Source organism: Protomyctophum bolini (assembly GCF_963924005.1).
Source record: "Protomyctophum bolini genome assembly, chromosome: 8".
In the NCBI taxonomy this organism is placed as follows: domain Eukaryota; kingdom Metazoa; phylum Chordata; class Actinopteri; order Myctophiformes; family Myctophidae; genus Protomyctophum; species Protomyctophum bolini.
Genome location: NC_137869.1, coordinates 9,005,566 through 9,016,099, shown reverse-complemented (window position 1 = coordinate 9,016,099; position 10,534 = coordinate 9,005,566). Strand labels below are relative to the sequence as shown.

Below are 10,534 nucleotides of genomic sequence, written 5' to 3'. Positions count from 1 at the left end.
TTGAATAGTTTTGGGCCGCCACAAACCAAAAGCTTCAGTGTGACTTCGTATAGATTATACTAGTCTGTGGTGGTAGAACACACCCTCATGACCTGTGGGTGTGGGAAAAGAATCATGATAATCATCATATAAAGAGAATTCACTCAAAATAAAGTTTTATTGATTTGCAGTGACCCTTTCCTCTAAGTCTAAGAGAGTTTAAGGGCACAAGTGGACCCAAACTAATATATGTCATAACAATCCAATCATCCACATGGGAATAGTGTGGATCTCAGACTGAGGTTTTAGGCCGACCAAAGCCTAGTTACATTTAAGAATAGACAGAATAGACAAAGATAAATAGTGCAAAAAGTAGGCTATACATAACTAATAATAGAATTGGTGGAGGTACTTCTGAGGTCTTCAGGCAGCGTGCTCACATCCGACACACAGACTGACCCTCTAGACTCCTGCAGCTGCACTGCCATGCTGTAAAAATACTTCCGTCCGACTGCATAAATGTGCAATTGCTGCACGCCACACATGCACTCGCCCACTTGTGGAGAATAGAGTGAAGGATGACTGATTTGACCATGCAACTTTTTCCCCACACCTCTGTGGCTATGGTTTTTTGCACCACTGAAATCTCAAGATGTGCATTTGTCTTTGTAATGAGGGGTTTATGCACTGTAACCCTGCAATCACGTGGCTCTCTATGTACAGTTGATGGACAATGGACATCCTTCTACCTGAGGAAGATTTGTTCTTCTCATAGTATGTGCTATAATTTTAATGAAGATTTATTTTCGGCATTTCCATGCTTTATTCTATTCTAACTTTTTAATAGTTTCAGTGAGGAAACAAGGAGAGAGAGAGAGAGAGACAGAGAGAGAGAGAGAGAGATGGGGAAGGACATGCAGCAAAGAGCCTCAGGTCGCATTCGAACCCTGGGCCAGCTGTGCAAGGACTGAGCATACCAGGTGAGCCCTAGAATAAGGTCAGCTCCATATATGGAGATCTAATGGTTTGAGCTCAGATGTAGAGTTGCTGGCCAATATTGATGACATCAGGGATCTCCATTCCTGATGATGTCACGTGATGTAACGTGATGTCATGTGATGTCACGAGGCATGACCATATATGGAGGCGTGGGGTGGGTGACGGACGGACGGACTGACTGACTGACTGACTGACTGACTGACTGACTGACTGACTGACTGACTGGAAATGCACGTTTTCATAGTAAATGCAACCTGCTTTCGCAATGAGACCCACAGACCGACTTAACCACTTTCAACCCTGAGGCCCTATTCATATTCTGGGCATGTCATTTTGTCATACTGTAAAAATGAAGACATAAAAATAACTAAGATATCAAATCGCCAAGCATTGCATCGTGACGCATTGTGATTGTATGTAGATCGTTATGTCAGCAGACGTAGATGTCCCTGCGACATACTAGCGTCATGTCCAGGGGGTGTACTTGTACATCAAGCTGCCTCACGCTACAGAAACAGGAGATAGGCTCCTGCCCCTATGGGCCCCATGGCTCGGCAAGGCTACACATGTAGATTGTTGCTATTTTGCACAGTGATACGACAAAGTAAAATAGGGCATTGAATTCCCAAAAAAGAAAAGATGAAACATGGAGAGATCCGTTTCTGCCCAACAGCAATCATATAGTATAATACAATTTGTTGATGATTGATTGAATACTTTAATACCGTGTCATCCAAATGGATGAAAATATACGATTCAATTCATTATATTTGTCTGTGTCAGTGTTGTGAAACAAAGTTTACTGTCCTTGACATGTAGGTCCCTTCGGGATTGATTGGAATTTGTAAAATGTTTTCCATCTTGACTGTTGAGCTGTTGCTGTTGCCGTGGCAAATTAAATTAATTTCAATGTATTAGATTGTGACGGCACTAATCAGTAATTTGATTGGATAAATGGGATGCCCTTCAACTACAGAAGGCAGCCAATGGAGGCATAACAAAAGGATTTTAACCCATTCTGACCTGAGATCAGATTCATACGAGGTTTCCACTGGACACAACACTGGTCTGATTAACACATTCTGACCTGAGATCAGATTCTAAAAATGTCAGTCGTACTTCAATTTTTCAAAAATAGCAGACCTACAAGCTCGTAGCGCGCAACTCGGTGGCGCGCTATGAGCTTGTAGATCTGCTATTTTTCAATAGCTAAAGCATAACATGATGCTAACACCAAAATGGGTTCCCGTTCAGAATGTGTTAAATGATTGAAACTTCCTGCTGCATGCTATTACTGTTAGGTTGTTGCTTAATAGTCAGGCATTGTGTAAAGAAAAACATAGTCAGGCATATTTATATTCTTCAATAAATGAGGTGCTATATGATGGGTCTATTTATATGATATACTGTCACATGTTTCCTGTCATAAGAGCTCTAGAGAGTTGTGGTCATGAGAAACAGCTAGGGTCAAAGCCCATGAGAGGAGAGGAGAGGAGAGGAGAGGAGAGGAGAGGAGAGGAGAGGAGAGGAGAGGAGAGGAGAAGGCAGTAAATAGTAATGGAACAATTATTATATTATTTTTGAATTTCAATTATGTCATGTTTTGCCTAAGTAAAAGTAACAATACCCTGAAATATTCAACAAAGTAAAAGTTCCGTATTCAAAGTTTACTTGAGTAAAAGTACAAAAGTATTGGCTTCAAAATATACTTAAAGTATACCAAAAGTAAACGTTTCACAAGTTATCATAATGTCTAAAATGTATTACACATCTTTGAAAATAGCAAATCTACAAACTCACAATGCATTGCATCGTGACACATTGTGAGCTTGTATAGATCTGCTATTTTCAAATGGCCGAAATGTATGTGGATAAGTGTGTTTGTAGCCTAATAATAATCATAATCCACAAAGTAACTATAGTAGCTGAAGTTTTGAAATAATTGTAGTGGAGTAAAAAAAGTGCAATATTTGCCTCTGAGATGTAGTGGCGCAGAAGTAAAAGTAAAAGTAGACTTATTGAATGAAAAACGAACAAAAACGACAGCCTTCGCTCAGAGAGCTCTGGACAGGAAGGCAGCACTACATGGGATGAAGCTAGAGGTCAGCTTTCTGTTGTTCTGTGGGTCTAATAATGGGAACCAGTGAGTTCAGTTCAGTGTATTGTGACCGCCTCCATACATGCTCAGCTCTCAGCACTATACAGCGTGGCCTTTCCATTATAAACAGAGAAAAATGGCACTGGTGTAAAAGTGAACCATATCTCAATGAGCACGACTGAAGCCTCTCTGTGGCCTCATGGTGCTGTGCAAATGAGCTTATGAACATGACCCCACAATTAACCCATTCTGACCTGAGATCAGATTCATACGAGGTTTCCACTGGACACACACTGGTCTGATGAACCCATTCTGACCTGAGATCAGATTCTAAAAATGTCAGTCGTTCTTCGAATTTTTCAAAAATAGCAGACCTACAAGCTCGTATCGCGCCACTCGGTGGCGCGATATGAGCTTGTAGATCTGCTATTTTTCAATAGGTAAAGCATAACATGATGCTAACACCAAAATGGGTGCCCGGTCAGAATGGGTTAACAAAAGGGAAGAGGGAGAAAAAAAAACTACTTCAGTTTTTGAAATGCACAAGTACTGAGCTTTTTCATAGTGAGAGAGAGATGGTATACAGAACAGCTTAAAAAACAACCGTTGATTTACGGATCAAAATGTGTCATATTAAACAATGCGCGAATCCCAATAATTATGATCACTCCACACGACACAAACGTATGGTATATATTATTTCCACAAAACATTGTAGGGGAAAAATATTTACATATTTTTTGTTCATAATTGTGTGTTTATATTTGAAATATCAGCATAATGTGTGTGTGCGTGTGTGTGTGTGTGTGTGTGTGCGTGCATGTGCGTGTGCGTGTGCGTGTGCATGTTCATGTGCATGTGCATGAATTCGTGTGCATGCATAATTGCATATGGGTGTTCCCTAGAGTGATTAAACCACCAACGATAAGAAGTACGCTGCTTTGTGATGTTGCACACATGAGGAACAGCTGTGGAACAGCATGTGTGTGCGCGTGTGCACGCACGCACGCACACACGCACGCACGCACGCACGCACGCACGCACGCACGCACGCACGCACGCACGTACTTCATGTGGTGTAAAAAGTCTAACCATCTCTACATTCTCACATTCTTGCTCGGAGGCAGTGTATACGTATATTGAAATTTCCTTGTTGAAACCTGCAACTAAAAGCATATTAAACTGCTAAATTATAGACGGTATATAACATTACACTGTAGGTGCAGAAGAGTTCCATACATTGAAGTTGCCCAAATCTGGAATTTTACATTTTCTGGTCGTCAAGGTTGAAAAATAGCAGATCTACAAGCCACCGAGTGGCGCGCTATGAGCTTGTAGATCTGCTATTAAAAAAAAAGGACTACAAAGTCACATCTCCGTGCAGCCCCCCCCCCCCCCCTCTCCATGAAGAGGGGAAGTGCACTAAAAAGCATTATGGCTTTATGGGCATTGTAGGAATCCAGCGGTCAATACGGTCAAACACACAGACTTCATTATTATTCTGGCCATAGAGTGCACATTTCAATTTGTGCTCTACTGCTATCTACTATACATATACTATTAACACTGAGTGACTGCAGTTCCTTCCAGCGGTGAAATGACAGGAAAATCCACTCCAGTATGCCATGCCAGGTGTTTTTCTCTCTGGTTCTAAAGCTTCTTCAGATGCAATGGAAAAACACCTTATTTTAGCCAGCAGATGGCGCTTTGCCTGTCAATCATCGCCCCTTGCTCCGCCCCTTGGGGGGCTGAGGCATGGGGGAGGGAGGAGGGGGGGTGAGGTTGGGGACCGTTACATCACTGTCCACATCATGAGCACTAGTTTGAGTTTTTTTAAGATATTTTTTGGAAATTGGGAGAGAGATGGGGGGGGGGGGGGGGGGGGGGGGGGGGGCTGACATGCAGTAAAGGCCGTCGGGATCGGGAGTCGAACCCGCAGCACACTGCAAGACTGGATTACCAGCCAATAAGGTGCCTGGACCGCTGAGCCACGGCCCAGGCACTGTTTGAGCCTAAATTATTCAGAAAACCTCAAACCACAGAAAATGATCCAACTGAATGTTCAAAGTTGTTTTTGGGTGAAATAGGGCATGCAAACCGTGATATCAGCCTTGCATGCCCGATTGAGGTCAGAAAACCTAAAAAAATTAAGAAAAAGAAAGAAAAATTACCCAAAAAAGAAAAAGAAAATCAATATTATGTCACCAAACCCTTAATGCTTTACTGATTTGAGCACTTGGTTCTTCTGAATGGTCTGCATGCTTTGTGGATAGATATTCGACTGCTGTTGAGGACAGTACTGGACAACGAAAGGTCTGGTCTAGTCTATAGTGTATGCAGATACCTCTGAGCCGTCTAATCTAAATAATGACACACTCAGAGTCAATTAATATAAGATGTGTTTGTGTGTGCATGCGTGCGTGCGTGTGAATATTGATAAGGGTGCTTGCGTGTGTTAAGGTAAGGGAGGTTTGTGTGTGTGTGCACTGTGCGTGTGTGTGTGTGTGATGACTTATAGATGCAGTTGGTGTGCTTCGAGGGGTCACAGACTGCTCCAAACCTCCATGACAGGCAATGACATCATGTACATGTGGGTGACATCACTTAACGTGATTGGGTAAAGGCCAAGGGAGGGGAGACACGGCACATGCTCTGTCAGCATCTCTTAGGCCAATGACAAGGTTGGTGTCCTGTCCCCATCAATGACACTGAGACATGTCACCCACACACAAACACACAACACGTTACACACTATACACACTTTGATTTTATTGATTGAATGATTTATTAACAGTTTGCAGAATTACAGTACATTTCAAGTACAAACTCAATGCAACTATAGTCAACTATAGTCAAAACAAGAAATCATCATAAAGGAGGTAAAAAGGGAAAAGAAACATATACAGTGAGGGGGGTGGGGGGGGATTCAGATTTTACGGGGGGGGGGCGGTTTCTAATTGCAGCCGTCCGTAGGTGCCCTTTGAGAGCGGTTTTGAACTAAGCCCCTAAGCCATTCCAGCCTGTCAAAGTGGGCAGGGGTGAGGTGGGTTCGGGGAGTGAGGCCAAGTATAGTAGCCTGACCAGTTTGTTTTGGGAAGTCTGGAGCCACACGCACACGCACACGCACACGCACACGCACACGCACACGCACACGCACGCACACGCACACGCACACGCACACACACACACACACACACACACACACACACAGTGATCTTGCTCACAGAGTGCCATGCTGACTGACAACACATACATCAGATTCATTAGACAGGGTCATTATTCATTTTAGTAATAGAAATCAGTTTCTTATTGATTTTTATGGAAGGGGAGCAGCACTATTTCCATACAGTATAAATCAATTCGATTTTCTGCGTGTTCTATATTCTGTCTGTGGCATAACATGGCGTACAGTGGAACACAATGATAAAATATGGTGTAACAGCAATAGAGCGTCGCAGTCCCGCCGCCTCGAGAGACCTGGAAAAGAAATCCCCGTTCATTTTCCTCATAGACTTTTCAGAAAGTATTTATTTAAAGACGTTTACGCCACGGACAAAGCCAACTCTTGTCGTGACAAATCATGACAATAAACACAATGTTTTGGGCCAAACAAAGAATTAGAAAGTAGAAAAAAACGGCAACACTTTTGTTGTTTTTCTTCTTTGTAATTATTTGTTTGGTCAAAATATTGTGTTTGTTGTCATGATTTGTCACGACTCAAGTTGGCTTCGTACGACGCTTTAAAGGTCTTTAAATAAATACTTTATGGAATGTCTATGGGAAAAATGCATTGAGATTCATTTCCTGGGCCTGGCGTCGTCATGAAAGTAGTCTCGCATAGCCAGACAACTATCTCCGAATGCGTCTGGAACGACACCTCCTGAAATCACAGTAAGGAAGCTGCCATTTCCGTTCTAGCCTGAATTTGATTGGCTCATCAGCAGCATGATTTGTGGTGTGGTGTGTTTCCAATGCACTGGTAGCGCCCGGTTGCGCTCACCGGGGCGTGGCGATAACGTGGTACTTGCGGGGCACGTTAGCGCTGCGCTCACCGGTGCGTGGCGATAACGCGGTACTTGCGGGGCACGTTAGCGTTGCGCTCACCGGTGCGTGGCGATAACGCGGTACTTGCGGGGCACGTTAGCGTTGCGCTCACCGGGGCGTGGCGATAACGTGGTACTTGCGGGGCACGTTAGCGTTGCGCTCACCGGGGCGTGGCGATAACGTGGTACTTGCGGGGCACGTTAGTGAAGCTGCTGAACTCCGGGCTGAGGTCGATGGAGTCCGGACCGGCGCTGCAGGAGAAGCTGAAGCGTTGCAGTAACGACACGATGAACAGGAACAGCATGTTGCGCGCCAGAGACTGTCCCACACACTCCCTCTTCCCCGCGGAGTAGGGCAGGAAGGCGGGGTTCTTCTTAAAGGTGCCGTCGCGGTCCAGGAAGTGCTGTGGGTTGAAGGACCACGGCGTGGCCCACTGGCCTTTGTCTCTCAGGACCGAGTGCAACATGGGGATGATCAGTGTTCCCTTGGGGATACTGTATCCCCTGAAGGAGACGTCTCGTAGCGCGTAGTGAGGAATGCTCATGGGAACTATGTCCAGGAACCGCTGGGTCTCGTGAATCACCGAGTTCGTGAAGGGGAGGGACTTCCTGTCCCCCATATTCGGGCACCTCCCTCGTCCGATCACGTCATCGATCTCCCGCTGCATTCGCTCCTGTACGTCGGGGTACTTGATGAGCACGTTGAGCGTGAATCGGATCGTCGCGCCCGTGGGCTCCGCTCCCGCCTGGAACAGATTCAACACGATGGCCACCAGGTTGTCGTCGTGGAACTCTGACGTGCGGAGCTCCTTCTCCTGGTCGACCCTGTGGAGGAAGCAGTCGATGTAGTCGCGAGGAGAGTCTGGATCCATGGTCTCTTTGTGGTCTTTAATCATCTCGACGAAGAACTCTTTCAGCTCTTCGATGCCGGCGAAACAATGGTGGTGTCGCCCCGGCACACGCTCCATGAGCCAAGGGAAGACGTTGTACAGCTGGGCCAGGGGGCTGCTGAAGAAGTTGAAGGTGTCGTTGACGATGGTCAGCAGGCGGCGGATGCGAGCGTCGTCGTAGGCGAAGCGCTGGCCGAACACCAGACGGCAGATCACGTTGGACACCGCGCAGCTCAGGAAGAACGCGGGGTCAAAGGGCGCGCCTCCGGTGTCCTCTATGCGTGCCGCGAGGTGCCTGCCCTCCTCCTGGATCCACTGCTCCATGCCTTTCCGACCCATCCCAAAGTCTTTGAGCGTGCTGAGGGTGAAGAGGCGGAGCTGGCGGTGGCGATCTCCGTTGCTGGTGATTATACCGTATCCCCGGGTGATTCTGAGGAAGAAGGCCGGCGCGCCCCGGCCTGCGAAGTCGTTGGCCTGCTCCACCAGGGCCTCCCTCACGGCGTCGTATCCCACCAGGAACACGGCCCGCTTGGGGCCCAGGTACACCGTCATCACCGGCCCGTAGGTCTCACTGAGCTGGGCCAGGCTGTTAAACGGGGCCCGTTTGTCCAGCTGGTGGAGGTTTCCAACGATAGGGAGGGCCCTGGGTCCAGGAGGCAGGCGGCACGGTTTACGCTTCTTCACAGAGAGCACCCAGAGCAGAGCCAGCACCAGGCCTATCAGCAGCAATGTGTCTGAGAGATGGTGATCCATAACTCTCTCTACTGGATAATGTCACACATGTTGTATAGAATCCTTTAATAGCAGTCTTACTGACTGCGTGTGTCCCACTGGCTGTTGAAAGCAGCAAGTATAGCATGTTTATTCAGATCCAGGGCCGATAAGCAGGCCTGTTGGACTGCAGTCTGCAGGGGTCAACATTACATAACTCTCCCTGGAGCCAAAAACAACCACACCTCCTGGGCGTCGATTCGCGACCTTTTAAAATTGAATACCAGGTTGGTTACGCGAAATATATTTGGGGGTTACAATTCAATTAAGTGTAGCTGCTTTGTTTTAGGGGTTTAGTGAAGGCCATGGGGATTATATACTGTTGGAAGGGTCAAAAACTATCAGTGTTAAATAGCGGTATATGGCAGACAACAGGTTAAAACACGAGAGTTAACACTGCATAAAATGTAACCAAAACACAAACAGCAGAACTTGGTAACAGAACAGAAGGTAAATGTGGCGTACACGGTATGAAGGGTTTAAACGGGTTCAAAGGTCAGGGAGAACAGGTGTGTTTTTGAGTCTGGAGTCTTGAGGAAAAGTGTCCAGAGGAGAGGGCAAGGCAGACCTCACAGGGTAGGAAACACCTTTTTGCATCTGGTCAGTAAGTTTTTTATTGATTTTCCAATAAAGCATACACAATACACATGACTTGCACAAAAGAACGAAAAACAAAACTAGCAGTCAAAAAAAAAAAAAAACCCCAATGAACACCCCTCCATTCTATTGTTGACAATAGTGGTTATATCATCTGCAATGTATTACCATTTACAAATTGTTAATGCAACCATCCTTTAATATAGAAATAAAAGTAGTCCCATATTTCACAGAACTTTCCTTTGACATTGTTCCTCCTGGCAATTGAGTATTGGAAAGATGCCGTTTCAGTCATAAGTTGGGTCTAGTCTGTCATCCCTGCCGTATAGCAGAGCTCTTCCAGTTTCTCAGTATCAACCTGGCTGCAGTCACTAATGCAAGTTGTGCCTTGGTGTGGTCAGTACATTTAAGTTAGTCAAATTAATATGTACATGTATTTAGCCGCAAACTCCCATCAGAAAATATGTTTTGCCACGGACCTCCATACAAGATTTGTGTTGTTGTTGTTACAATGTTTTGGATGTAAGATTATTTTGAAAATAGCGAATCTACAAGCTCACAATAATCATATATTTTGAAATAACCTATATATAGATGGGGTTAAAGTGGTTAACTGACCTCATGGACGTCAGGAGGTGTCGAGGGAGGAGCACATGGCAGCTCAGAGATGTAAGGTGGTGCCTTCCATCCATTCAGGGCTTTATAAACAAATAATACAACTAAAATCAGCTCTGTGTCCGACTGGAAGTCACTTTTCATCTTGAGAATGACCGTCAGTTTACACTGAGTTGCCAGCGTGGATTGCTTTCACTAGATTGTGGACTGACTGACCCAAGGGATTTTACTTTGGATAACTGTCTGAGTTGGAAGAAGCTATTTTCATGCAGACCGCGGCCATGTTTCCATCAGCGTTTGGAAGCACTCGTTTTCAGTAAAGCAATGTCCTGCTGCCTCTTTGCATTATGTGCTAATTCAAAACAGGTGGCAGTTGAGTGATATTTAAACGAGCGCTTCCAAACTCCAGCACTTCAGAAAAATAATCACCTGCAAGGACACAAAGTAGCTCATAACATGTCTGCAGTGGATTTTTATGAAACAAACACTAGAAAGAGAATAATTCAAGCTTTCCGTACAGCTGCAATGTTGGTTTAATTGTT

The 10,534-nt window shown here is 45.3% G+C and overlaps 1 protein-coding gene across 1 annotated transcript; it reads right to left on the bottom strand.

Moving 5' to 3' along the window:
* Positions 1-7,280: 7,280 nt before the first annotated feature.
* Positions 7,281-8,762, bottom strand: LOC308319607 (cytochrome P450 2F3-like; the record flags this gene model as incomplete). Its single annotated transcript, XM_080769707.1, has 1 exon — positions 7,281-8,762. The coding sequence occupies one exon, from the start codon at positions 8,760-8,762 to the stop codon at positions 7,281-7,283; it is 1,482 nt and encodes a 493-aa protein (XP_080625833.1).
* Positions 8,763-10,534: the final 1,772 nt, after the last annotated feature.